The sequence below is a fragment of the Cyclopterus lumpus genome, chromosome 6 (assembly GCF_009769545.1).
Source record: "Cyclopterus lumpus isolate fCycLum1 chromosome 6, fCycLum1.pri, whole genome shotgun sequence".
In the NCBI taxonomy this organism is placed as follows: domain Eukaryota; kingdom Metazoa; phylum Chordata; class Actinopteri; order Perciformes; family Cyclopteridae; genus Cyclopterus; species Cyclopterus lumpus.
In genome coordinates, this window is record NC_046971.1 from 20,959,018 (window position 1) to 20,973,220 (window position 14,203).

Here is a 14,203-nt window from a genome sequence, read left to right on the forward strand (position 1 = left end):
AAACCGCATATTGTTTCACTCCAACAGTTTATTGAGCGATAGTAGACATCTACTCATACGATAATTAAACGAAATACTCTTTGAGATCTACACCGGGAATAATTCTTTAAGGGGTAAATACAGATGGGTTATTTCAAATAGCATGATCACAATTAAAAAAAGTTACAGAAGTTCATCAGAAACAAATGCTTGTAGTTTTTTCAAGCATTTACAAAATTGAAATAAATTAATCCGAAACAAATGTTTCTTTTTTAAACAGGCAGCAACTAGCACACCTTTTTTTAGTGCTACCAGTTTGATAACATATCTTTTTATCTGATTGATTGAGGGGCATCGTTCGAGAAGGATCCACGCATTAAACATCGAACAACAACAACAACAACAACAACAACAACAACAACAACAAAAGCATCAACAGTTTTACTCCGGTTTGAATTCACAGCCAACTTTCCAGTCCAGTAGGGGGCAGTAATACCATAAACTGTAAACTGGCGAGTCTACTGCCAGAAGAAGAGCTGCTCCACCTCTCCCCCCTCCTCTGTACTGGGAGGGTTGAAGGAGAACACTGGTGGAGTAACGTCAAGCAGCATTCTCTCTCTCCCTCCCTCCCTCTCCCTGTCAGTAAAGAAATCAGTTTATTTGAGTGAAGTTGCAGATAAAATGTCGTCTTGGGCGAAGTCGTCTGCAGCTGCCCGGCGGCCAACCGCCAACATGAACCCCAACGGAAGGTAAGCGGAGCGGTTCACCGTAGCAAGTTGTAGCATTAGCAGCGGGCATGCTAGGTAGCGGCAGTGGGAAACAAAAACAGTGCGTCTCCTACGAACTGACGCGTACCTCCTCCCGCCGCCGGTTAACGTCAGTAAGCGTCCGTTGTCTTTTGACGAGGCACACCTCCAACTTCTTCCCTGTGTTGTGCAGCGCTCAACAGCTGCGTCTGTTTCGGAGAGCAGCGCCTTACTCCAACAGAGATGAGAGGACCGAGGAGCCCAAGGATGTCCTGGAAAGGTAATGCTAGCTCTACCACGGTTACAAGTCAAAGCCTGTTTTTAGTACTTTAGTCTGTTTCCTAGGAGATCCACGCGGGCCCTTCTTGTCCTGAAATATTTAAATTTTTAATAATGGTATAATGGACAACACGCTGTCAGGAAAAACACCTTTCATCACGACTGGTGTGGAAAGACGAGTAACCTCATATATGAGGCTTCCTCATACAAGTCCATGGTATTCTTGACTTAGGCCATGGTCATAATGAATGTCCTCCTTGATTGATAATAAGCAATGGATTTCTGTTACTGCTGCCACCACAGTACGGGAGTGAATGGGATTTGATTATTGTTCTGATAACTGATTTTCAGTCAACATTGTTCAACCTAAATATTTCAGCAATCCACAGCCGGATGTTTTCGCACCACAGAAGGTATTTGAGGAGAAAAGAATAATGAAACGTTTGCTACATTAAGTGAATGTCCGTGCGTAGACCAAATAATCAACTTGAATTTAGGAATGCTGCATAAATAAAAATTAACAAGTGTTAACCTTTTTAAATGCAGTAACAAATACAGCACAAAAACTTAAACAGGAATTACAGTTCGAGTTGGTAATGTATGATGTCATCCCCAATATTCAATCCAGTATGTGGAATTATCGGCCTGATCCAGTATCGGTGCGTCCCGACTGCCACATAAAAACCCAAGTTCTTTGAAGCATACTTAATGGGGGATTTGGAAGGTAACTTCCACTCGTTTGGATATGGAGTCGTGGTTCTCTTTTTTCGTTTTTTATAACTTCTTCAATCATATCAAGTCATCACATAAAATGACATAGTAGCAGGCATAGAAAGGGTTTCCTCATTAAGATGTCACTAAAAGATGCTCCTGTTTCACTGCTTTTTTTTCAGTTACGAGGAGCTGGAGCAAATTCAAAACTACAGCGGCAGCGTGAAGTACGAGGGGTACAAGCATCAGCCAAATGGTGATATTTTGTTTCCTATATTGATTACTAAAAGCACAGTAACAACTTTGCACCAGTCTCCATTTTGTTTTGTATGAATTGCTCAAACCTTGCACAGCAACACCCCATATATTTTCTGTTTAATTCCTTGCAATTCTCCATATGAAAATCCATGTTGTGTAATTGTGTCACTGCATCTTAATTAAGGTAATTTCAGTGTACCTCATTGGTTTACACTTTAATGTAAACTTTAAATAACTTTATGGTCAAATGTATGGCCATTTTAATGACCTTTCTTACTGTTGTTTTCTAATATCTCATTATATCCCAACACCACCCCCGACCAGCCAAGCCAGACGGCTGCACCCCAGCTGACAGACGCAAAGCTCTGTATCAGAAGTTCTACAGACAGGTGCAGGAGGAGAGGAAGCCGCCTGACTGCGTGGTCCTCTCTGTCACCAACCGGTGCCTGTGAGTACTCATTATTAACATCGAAACAACAAGCAGTCCAAGTAGAAATATGCTTGTACATGCAGGGTTTGTACTTAACGGCTGATTTTATTGCCCTAATACAACAGCTTTGTTCACGTTTTACTTGCTGCAAATGCTCCAAATTCACTTTCTGACTTGGGCCACTGAAAATCAGTGGATTGTAGGTTGGATGTCTGAAATGTTAAGGGACAAATCCACACCATGAATATATGGCAAGCACATGCCCCAACGTCTTCTATTCACTGTACAGTAGATATATGTGAAATATTACTTGGATTACACATTCTCTCAAAACAACTTCATTTAATTAAAAGTTACTACTGTTACCAGCGACATGCCACACACACACACACACACAGGTCAATTGTTCTTCTGTCACGATGACGGGAAAACTTCTCCCAACATGTTTGCTAATGGTTCAGCAGCAGTTGTTGCACTGAGCTCATCAATGAACACCGTTAATTAGATCCACCTTCATCCCCGTTTAGTGAAAAAAACAGTTCTGCATAAAACATTTACACTCCCTACACAATGCAAACATCAACAAATTAATTAATACAAGACAGCTATACCAAATTTGGCAGCTGTGTCTGCATCTATTTTGTGACCCAGTTACATCAGTTGACTAACCAGCCGACTTACTTGGAAGTACTAATAGCGCTACCTATGCTTCTAATCATGAGACCTAGTCCGGTTATCAGCAGGTTGGTTATCCAGCATGTATTACCTGAACAACAACATTCCCTTTATCAGTGCTATAGCATGTTTCACAACTGTTTATTATTATGTAAAAATATATGTATGTCAATGAGCTGTAATCCATTTTTAAGTAAATGTTACTTCATTTTTCTTGGTCTTTTGAAAATGTTTAGAGTTTTGATTTAACATTCAAGTGTCGCAGTAGGACAGATGTGGATATTGTAGTTCACGTTGTGTTCTGGTTACAGCACACATTTTGCATAGTGCATTCATTCAAATGGATATTTGCCACATTAGCTAATGACTTTATAGCCAGGTTTACATGCTATAATAATGTAGGAAAATAAATTGCTGCTTGCATTAACATTGAATTCTAGTGGTCACTCACAAGAAAAAGTATCGCAATGGCCATAAAAGCATCTTAAACCACTCTTGCAACATAAAACTCTCTTCCTCTATCACGTTGGTGGGTGGTACACTGTGTACTGACAAACTGCTAATGTGATGGTGACAATATCTTTTTACATTTTTTATTGTTTACCTAATTTCCCCTAAACTGCTTTGCCTCCTTCTGTTGGATGCTCTACTAAATTTACCAGAATTGGTATCGCTGCGTCTTCTGACAGATTTTACCTTTTATGGTTGTTGAATCTTGGATTGTACATTTGGGAAGAAGCCTGTGCTCATGTTTCATGAAAGCATAACATTTACCATTGACTTTAGAAAGGTGTACGTGACACCAAACCCAGCCACATCCAGACATTGATCTTCAGCTGTTTCAAACACCAGCATTCAACAGAGTGGTCTTAGAAGTGCAAACTGCCAAAAGCTGCTACAGCAGTTGTGTTTTTTCCTAAACATTTCCTAAACACATACTGCTACAACACTAAATACATCCATAAGAGAGACAAAAAACGTGTGTTTTGGTGCCACACAAAGCTCCACACAATGCGATCCGTGGTCCGGTCTAATTAAAGATATAAACAGATTTCACCACACAAAAGGAATGATGACGTGCGGTTACATTTCTGTTGGTAAAGCACATTATAAATCAAGCTATAACCCTCTGTTCCTCTCAGATATATCATTTAGGTTTCTCTACATGCCAGCTGGGTCACCTAATACAGACATGTCAAGTTAACAAAGTGTTTCTCTTCCTCTCAAAGGGATTACCCCAAATCGCTAAGCCAGTGCTTGCAGGAGCGTGGCCTGTCAGTGGAAATGCTCTACCTTGAGGCGGAATCAGGCCTGACCCGAGCTCTGCAGGACGTCCGAGCAGACGGCTCGCCGTTATGTATTCTGGTGGAGCAGACTAATGTAGTTCTGTCCTCCTGCACTGTTATCATATTCTCAGACTCCCTCAAAAGTAAGTCCCTGCCCCTCATTCCTTCAAGCTTAGCCAAACCACCTCAGTGACAACCCTCCACCCCTTTACAACTAATGGTCTAATGCAGCTTACTTTTTATTCAGATTCCACCAAAAAAAACAACTCCTTTTTAAAATATCGATTTAGCATGAAACCACATAAAAACAAGAAATACTCCAATTAAAACACCAACAAGTAGACTTCTAAAGCTACAATTCTGCACTGAACTGAATAAGATTATCTCCAAGTCTATCAAATATTCCCAATATTCATTCAGTGTATATACATCAATGGCTCATTATCACCGGCTGCCATTGTAATACATGTTGACATTACATGACAGTACATGCATAATAAACTGAGAAGTAGCTATGTAAAAGGAGTAGTTCCACATTTTGGTTTGGCTTTCTTTCCAAGGGATGGATGAGAAGATCAATACTAATCTCAATCTGGGCCAGCTGTTTCCAGTGTTATGCCAAGTTAAGCTCACCGACGGCTTGAGAGTGGTATTGGAAGTAAATAAGCAAACCCCAAAATTTGTTTATTTTATAAACTATGGTTTACCACAACTTTGGTTGTATTTTCAAAGCTCGGGCCATCAGCTTTATTGCTATTGTCAATATCTATACCATGAGCTGCATACAACTGATCAACAAATAGTTTTCAAATGTGTTTGGCTACAACAGTTATTTATATATTTCTATTGAAAATAATAAATTCATGGGGAAATGCACATAAGTATATACAAGTCATTAAGCAACCTGTGCGATTTAGATCCCCCGCAAAAAACTTTAAATAGCACACCATGCACAATCAAATATGCGTAGTACAAATTACAAATATGCATTATATAAAAGAACATCAAACCTGTGCGACGGGATGTTGTTATTCCATGATAATAATTGTCTGTAGTTTACAAAAAGGAAGCCAAAATACATTCTACACAACAAAAACAAAATCACTTAAATTTAACGCATGTCCTTAAAGCAAATATAATAAAGGAATTATTTATTGCACCGCATAATTTACATACACAAATCATCTAAAGTTATTCATTGTGTTTTGGTGTCTGAATGCATGAGAAAGAAAATATAATAAAGGTGGACAAATCAAGTATTTTATGTCCAGGAACATAATACAGACAGAAATAAAGTTACTGATCATCTTCACACAAATCGCATGCCCCTCATAGCCCCTCCTCCCCAACAAAACCACAACTTTCATTCAAGAATAACGGTTCAAAAGTGCTTCCTACCAAAGTACCAAGTGATCAGTTGAATGTGCTGTCCCGATCATCACATTAAAACTAAATAGATACCAGTGTCATCTGGGTGTCCAGTAAGTACTAGAGTTGTCCCAAATACCATATTTGGGGTTTCAAAGCATCAGTGAGGAATGATTGACGATATTCGAAGCTTCGACGGGTGTATCAAAGCAGCAGTGGGATGACGACAAACTTGCGGCCATTATTTACTTAAATTGTACAAATAAACAGACTTCAAGGATTTACCTTTTTACTGTACCTTGTTATACCAACACATGGGCCTGAAATGGAAGGCCTGGCTACAAGAATGTCTGTCTATTGATATTCTCCGCTACATTTTAGAACCCGGGGCAACACACACACTCTTTACACAATAAACAGTGCTACCCGTTTGAGGATAATTCAAAATAATTCATGTTTATGCAAAATGAATAATGTCGAATTACTATTCCTTATTCATGTGCTCTTTCGGTTTATGATAAATAAAAAAACTGATGCATCGAATACTGATTTGATCACCCATTACCATGGCAGCGGTTGAAGCTTCACAGCCTTTGGGTCAGCCTCAGGATGAGACCAATTTTACTGCCATTTCTACAGTTCTGTTTTTCTTACTTCGCCTCTGTCTTCCCCTTCAGTCCCCGACCCCCTCACCATTAACGTTACAATTCCCCCCCGCCCCCCCAGTCCATCGCAACATGCCCAAAGACCAGGCCATGGACTTTGTTGCGGCCGAGTACAGTCGCAGACGCGTCAAAGAGCGCACGCTGAAGGACCCCGCAGACAGTGCAGCCCAGGCGTCGCAACTGCTGGATGACTTTCTGGAACGGGAAAAGATTGAGCGCCACGCGGTTCCCTCAGAAACCCGTCACCTCCTCTTGCTGTTATCTGACGGGGTGCATCTCTACCCAGAGGAGATGGAAACCATCTCGGAATATGTCCGTTCCCGGCAGGATCACACACACGGTGAGATGCTAGTTAAACTGTAGTACCTTGGAGAGCTGGGACCGGTGCTGTCATTGTCTTACTGGGTGCACCTTTTAACTTCTTACCTGTTCGTTCTTTCTTTTAGGCTCATACATTTTCCTTTTTTATTGCGTGTGTGTGTATGTGCTCTTTAATTTTGGACTTTTCTGTCTCCAGCATCCAACACCGAGGGACAGAGAGGGAACATGTTACCTCCAGGATTGGGGAAACCACCTCCTCTACTCCCCACACCACCTGGGCCCCCTCAACCCCAATCTGCAGCCGGAGCAGGTGGGCCCTTGATGGACCACCCCCTACAGCCGGCTCCTCTCCTGCCTTCACCAGGTTAGCCTGCAGAGTTGACCACTTGCTTTACGATTTTAGTCTTTTTTCGGAACCATTAACCAGACAACCAGAGCAATTTGAAAAGAACTTGATGGGCAAATTGAAGTCTTGAGATGTACTCATGTTTATTATGGATTGCATTGTCATGTTGTTGTTTTTAATTTTTTTAAGGCTCCTATCCCAAAACCAAACCTCCTCCTCTACTGTCCTTGCATCGGCCTCCTGGTCCATCGTTAGGGGCCTCATCTTCTCGAGGCCCCCAGTCCTTACACAGCCCCTACGGTGGCCCCTCCATGTCCCGTGGGCCCTTACTCCATCACCCTCCTCTATACCATCCAGGCCCCAGGGGCCCTCTCCTCAATAGAGCCCCGCCTTCTCTAAAGAGTTCCCGCCCTCCACTTCTCGCTTCTCCAGGTGGGTCACTTCTACTTATTTCACCGTTGTCTTGATATAGATTTTTATTTTGTCCTTTTTAATACGATGTATATAAGTTCCTTGCGGTCTCAGGATTGGAATCCAGCATGTATATAGAAAAACTGAACTAAAACCAAATACTGTGTATAAAAAGACAATGAACCGTTAAATCTAATTGTGTAACTGAGTTTTTGTTTTCTTTCTCCTGTCTCCATTTGATCAGGTGCGCTTCTTCCACGACCGAGTGGACCCCGACACTAAAAGAATAACACACACACACTGTTACACTTGCAGGCTACAAGTGCCAGAAGTGTTTTGAACATTTCAGCTAACTCAAGAACAGAAGAGTCCTGGAGCCTGCACCAGTCACCTTTTTTTCTCTCTTTTTTTTCCTCCTCTTTTTAAAGTAACTGTTGAATTGAAAAGATGGTAGTTAATGTGAAATAATATAATTGTGGATGGGCTGATTAAGGATTACATGGAGTATTCTTATAACTGATCATTTTAAGTATCTTTTCCAAGATCCCTCTTTCATTATGGTTCTTCCCTTTTGTCTTTATAATGTACTGTGCTTTTCACCCAGTCATCTCATTAAAGAAAAACCCAACATTTTCCATACATCCAGTTGGCCTTTTTTAGATTTGGTTATGTTGGTTTAGGCTATAGAGAGAAGCTGCACAAGATAAACCTCAAACATCTGACTTGCTTAGCTGAATGCACAAACAATCCTGTTCACCAATGGACAGCTGGGTTTATTTTTCTGTACATAATGAAGATGGCAGGTAGCCTACTTGCTGTATACGTGTTTCAAGATGGTGCTTAAGATTTTACATGTTACAGTTCTCTAAGATCATCTGGAGTTGAGTTTCAACACCCAATTAAAAGTCTGCTTTTACAAGCTGTATTCTTGGCTCAATGTTTATTGTGTTTATGTCTCATTTTATATTTGTAAAATACATCAGGCTGAAGGGGTCGGTGTTATGCTTGTCATTCTCAAGCTGCGTCTACAACTTCTGTCACAACGAAATCAATGAATCATCCATAATTGATCAGAGTCAGTTTCACTCCCTTTCTGTGTGTCTCATCTTTGTTATCACACTGCTGATTCTCCCTTTCATGCTTCCTTCAAGTTCAGAGTAGTGATGCTAAGAACAAGTACCATACACCCTGGCAGAAAAACAACAACATCTGAGCTTTACGTCCAGAATAACATTTGCTAGGATAACCTGAAGTTATATGAATCTCTTTATGTTATTGTGTCACTAATGTAGGAAAACCCAAGTGAACAAATATTTGATTTCACAGAATTGTGTCTGATTTTGACAAACACCGTAACACATTAAATAAAGGATAGCTATTCAGTGGAAGAAAACAAAACTATTGTGCTGATTTGGTTGTTCATATTAATTTGCAACACTGCAGCATTATTCCAGTTCAAATGAAGCAGCAATCCCGTTATGAAGTCAGCTCCCCCATCACTGTAAATCAGGAACAGGTCACAGCTTGTATATTCCGTGCACTTGTGTTTGTTACCTCGACTGAGAAATCCTTTACAAAAATGTGACTGTGTTAAAATGTGATTAAGATGTTTTATTGTGTGAAACCATTGAAGTGCTACCAATTATAGATTATATGTCAATTTGTTTCTTTCAATCTGCTCAACATTTTTGTCTGTTTCTTTGGTGTGCTTCAGTGTTAATCAACGGGAATCTTTAATCTTTCATTTTAAGAGAAAACAGCGACAAATGTTTGGTTATTCTGTTTCTTCTTTGGTTATAAAAAATAAAAGTGACCTTTTTGTTAAGTATATACTGACTGTTGAACCACTTTACATCACTGAATCACAATGAACGTTTTTTTCAGCACTAAGCAACAGATAGTCTTGAATCTCAATGTGAAAAGTCTGTACAATTTCAGGTAGGAATAAATTGCATATTCCACATTCACATCAATATTTAGAAGAGACACTTTGGGCAATATGTTAAGGCCTTTATCAGATTTGCACATCTGTTTTTTCCAGGATGTTTTGGTTCAAATGATCACAAACTGGCCTGAACTCAGTGACAAACCAGAGCAATCACACAGGAAATACATTTTTAACAATGTAGTATATTTTAAATATATGGTAGAAAACAATAATTATGTTATATGTCAGTAATGAATATGGATGAGTGTAGTCTGGGACAAGTGCAACAAAACCTGAACCAAACCAGTTGGTGGAGACTGGTTCTGCGTTTTCTGAAGCTTCTAATGTGACGGGGTCTGAGTCTCCTCCAAAGTTAGATTTTCTGAGTATTGTGTCTCTATCCCTGTAGAAGAAGCACCGTCTGGGAACAAAAAGAGAGATCTCAAGAAATGCAGGGGCTGGTGGGGAAGTGAGGTTCTGGTTGAAGATGGTGGGAGTATTAGGAAATAAGAGGCCATTTTGGGTTGCAAAGGGGCGGAAAGTTTCCGGTAAATTTCCGGAAAGTTTCCAGAAAGTTTCCACGGGAATTTTGTCTCGGGAATTTTGGGAAGTTTTTTTGCAAAAGCATATAACAGGGAACTTAAATGTAGTTGAGAACAAGACTATGCACGCCTAGCTCAGCTGGACCCTGAATGCAGCTGGTTGGGAACATTGTCTGCCAGAAACATAAACGTTCTGTTGTTTTTGAACGTCTTTGTCATCAGTGTTGCGTCTGAACATTTCAGCCCTTTGCCTGGCAAGTGTGAGAGCGCCGAGTTGAGTAGAGGCCAAGAGCGGTATTGCAGACAGATAGAGATTTAAATTATAGCACGCAACATATTGAAAAATATAACTGAACTAGTTCATTTTTTGGAGCTGTGAACTTAGTTCAACATTTTGAATTATGAACTGAACTAGTTAATGTAGAAAGTGAACTTCCCCAACACTGTTTGTCATTACCTAGCATATTGATTACTTGGTAAACTGAAGCCAAGTTTATTTGTTTATTTGTATACAGTAGGCTACAGCAGTGACGAGGACGTTGATGAGGACCAGGAAGAAAGCATTTAGACCTGAAAGGATTCAGGGAAAAACACAACAAACAAAAAAATTGGGTTGGGGGGTGGTGATCATAGGGAATACACCTTTTTAATTCATTTTTAAAAGTTGTATTATAAATGTTTGCATGCATGTCTGCTTATGACAAGGTAAATACAGTTAAATTACCCCAACATTTCCAGTTTATTCCCGTTAATTCCCGTATATTCCCGTTTATTCCCGTTAATTCCCGTGGAAAGTTTCCAACTTTGAATATTCCCGGAATTTTGCAACCCTGAGGCAATTACATTTGAACTAAGATTGGTAACGGTGTAGGTTGTCCCACTCTAATTGGTTTATCACAGCTAACAATCATGGAGAAGGAAATGCCAATCAAGCACACAACAAACAGCCCGAAGAAGGGACTTTATTGCATTGTGCTTCAGTGTCATACAACAAGTATAACAAGTCTCGGTAGGATATTATCATTGACTGTAGACTTTAGTGTTTGCTGTATTTTGTGATAAATGTACAAACCAGTAAAATGTTTGATCGGAGCAGGCAACTTGAGGTGTTTTCCAATATTCATAGTCAACATCCTGTGTTGAAAAATATCAACAATTGCAGTTCCGCAAAGCGCCACTTGAGACTGTCTCCGAAGATGAGTCAATCCCCAAAGGTCCCCAAACTTTACAGCAGAAATAAAGATGTTTCCAACATCGTACAAAGAAACACTTTTGGTCTGTACAGCTAATAATATCACGACAAGTGTGCTTGGGTGAATTAACGCAGAAATAAGGGCATGGTCGCTTTGAGAGGCAGGTGGGTGCCGTCTCAGGTCACTAGCTGTCTGTACCGCCCCGTCATCCGGGTCCGCCTTACCTCCGGGTCCGCCTTACCTCCACCGACGATCCATCTCACTACATTTTTAGATTTAGGCTGTGTCGTCAATGCCAAGATGGCGATGTCCAGTGCCAGCCCGTTTAAGCTTCACAATGGTTCTTAAGAAACATTTTGGTGACGTCAAGGAGACTGTAACAGGTGCGTGTTACCGCGGGTGGTACCCCCCTAGCACAGAGACACTGGATACGTGACCTGATTAGTTATATTTATTAATTAGAGACAGATGCGGTCTCCATCGTGCTCTCTCGTGTCCGTTGATCTGCTCCTGTGGACGGCAGTGTAGGTCCGGTGCTCTGCCGAATCCCAGCACACCTCTTTTTCAGACCCCTCTACCTGCTGGGACAAAACGCCCCCCAGCCCTCTGTTCGACGTATCAGTCTGCAGAGTAAAGAGAAAAGTTTAGGTGTGTGATGGAGTGGTTCCCCACAGAGAGCTTGTTTTACCTTCTCAAACACCAACTGGCACTGCTCCGTCCACTGGACCGGATCTGAGACACCTTTCCGGGTCAGGTCGGTTATGGGGCTGGTCAAATCTGCAAAATTTGGGATGAACCACCTGTAGTAACCTGCCAGCCCCCAAAAAAGCCTCATCTCTTCTTTTGTCTTGGGCCGCAGGCAGGCTGCGATAGCGGCGGTCTTGTCCACCTGTGGGCGCACCTGCACCGCGCCCTCCCGCTGCACATGCTCCACCCAGGTGGTGCTGTGGATGATCACATCATCCAACTAGGCGGCCGCATATGCAGCGTGCAGACGCAGCACCCGGTCCATGAGGCGCTGAAAAGTGGCTGGGGCCCCGAACAACCCAAAGGGAAGCGTGGTGAATTGGTAGAAACCAAACGGAGTGGAGAATGCCGTCTTTTCCCTGGACTCTGGCGACAGAGGAATCTGCCAGTAGCCCTTGGTTAAATCCAGTGTCGTAAAGAAACACGCAGTGCCGAGTCGGTCCAGGAGATCATCGACCCAGGGCATTGGGTAAGCGTCTAAACGTAACACATCATTCACCCTGCGATAGTCCACACAGAACCTTATAGACCCATCCTTCATGACCACAAGAACAATGGGACTACACCAGGCATTGTTGGACTCTTCTATTACCCCCATCTCCAGCATGGCCGCTAATTCCCTCTGAACCACTTTTCTTTTGTGTTCAGGTAACCTGTAGGGTCGCGACTGCACCGCCACGCCCGGAGGAGTCTCAATTCAGTGCTTTATGAGGTTTGTGCGTCCTGGCAGGAGAGAGAACACGTCAGAAAACTGCTCTTGCAACTGGGCAATATCTGTTCTCTGGGTGCCAGAGAGATGGTCTTCACAAAGGAGCGAGACCGGATTAGTAGAATTTGGAGCCTCGAGCCCCAGCTCCTCTCTCTCAGAAACAGCGGACACCAGAGAAACAGACTCCGCCTCTTTCCATGCTTTCAGGAGGTTGAGGTGGTAGAGCTGTGTAGCTCCGCCCCTATCAGAACGCACCACCTCATAGTCGACATCCCCCACTTGCCGTGTGACCACGAATGGCCCTTGCCACTTTGCAAGGAGTTTAGTGCTGGAAGAAGGAAGCAATACAAGTTCCTTCTCTCCCGGTGTGAATTGTCTCAGCCTGGCCCCTCTGTTGTACAGCCGTTGTTGACGCTCCTGGGCCTGGAGCAAATTCTCACGTGACATCCTACCCAGTGTGTTAGCTTTGCTAGCAGGTCCTGCGGAAGGGCGTCACATCGACTGAGCATATGACGGCCTCATGACAGTTCACTGACAGAATTTACAACGACAGACGAAAGTTATCATGTAGTATATACCCAATGGACCCTGTGCTATGCCCCGCCCCTTGCTGTTACTCAATCTCATGGAGTCCACACTGTCACTAACTGCACACCCTGATCTAATTTTTGGGGAAACGAAACATAGATTTCAGAGAGAAGCAGGCAGAAGGATCTACATTGTGTGTTTGAAGGATATATCCAGGATGTCAAAGTGGTTCAGCAGTAAAAACTGTCAAAAGATAACGATAGACTGCAGCGTAAAAGGGATAGATCACATCACCCGGAAATCAAAACCGAAGACAATTAAATGAAGGAACAACTCTCTTCCTTCTTTATTCACTGTTACAATAATTAAAAAGCAAAAGATAGTGTAGCGTAGAAATGCTAATGCTAGTTAACCATGTGCTAGCGTACTCGGCTAATGTTAGCCCCACAGGTTTTTACGTAGGAACCTAACTCTTTAGAAACGTGAATCTCCCTCCAACCTCTAATAAGTGTAACGAGTATCACTATAACACAACGTTTAACCATGACCAGCCCAAAAAAGCGTTTCATTTGTTTCAGCTTCGTATTGAGCTCCTTCTCCCTGAATGAATATTGCAATAGGCTCTGCACACTTGCAGTGTTATTAGTTATTGCGGCTCATTAAACCTTTGCTCAGCTATTCTAAAACCACACGAGGTCGTAAAAATAAACCAATAAGACTCATAAAACTGAGAAGAATCAGAAACATTTAAATCAAGCCTAGTGTGTACACGTCCTCACAGTCCTTTGGAGAGCTTTCCTCAACCTGTATGGGCATAGCACATCTGCACAGTGCACATCTGAGGTTTTGTGTATCCAAACATACTTTATCCCTTGTAACTTAGATTTTAGTATTAATAAAATATTATTTTGTAACACTGTGAAGCCAGATACCCCCAGCTTTTGTGGGATGGCTAAATACACTGTGCAGTGACAATCAGCTTAAGCCCAGATTGATTTCTAAACACATGCACAAATAAGCTTCTATGGTGACATTGTGAATTCTATACTCTAGATGGCGACGTACACCTGCTTTTTTACTGA

The 14,203-nt window shown here is 41.9% G+C and overlaps 1 protein-coding gene across 1 annotated transcript; it reads left to right on the top strand.

Moving 5' to 3' along the window:
• The first annotated feature begins 528 nt into the window (after positions 1 to 528).
• si:ch211-216l23.2 (uncharacterized protein LOC565061 homolog) lies at positions 529 to 8,400 on the top strand. The gene is made up of 9 exons (XM_034534881.1): positions 529 to 728; positions 919 to 1,005; positions 1,898 to 1,971; positions 2,298 to 2,421; positions 4,308 to 4,507; positions 6,459 to 6,737; positions 6,915 to 7,082; positions 7,254 to 7,496; positions 7,720 to 8,400. Exons 1-9 carry the CDS (start codon positions 661 to 663, stop codon positions 7,755 to 7,757), a joined length of 1,281 nt encoding a protein of 426 aa, XP_034390772.1. The 5' UTR covers positions 529 to 660; the 3' UTR covers positions 7,758 to 8,400.
• Positions 8,401 to 14,203: the final 5,803 nt, after the last annotated feature.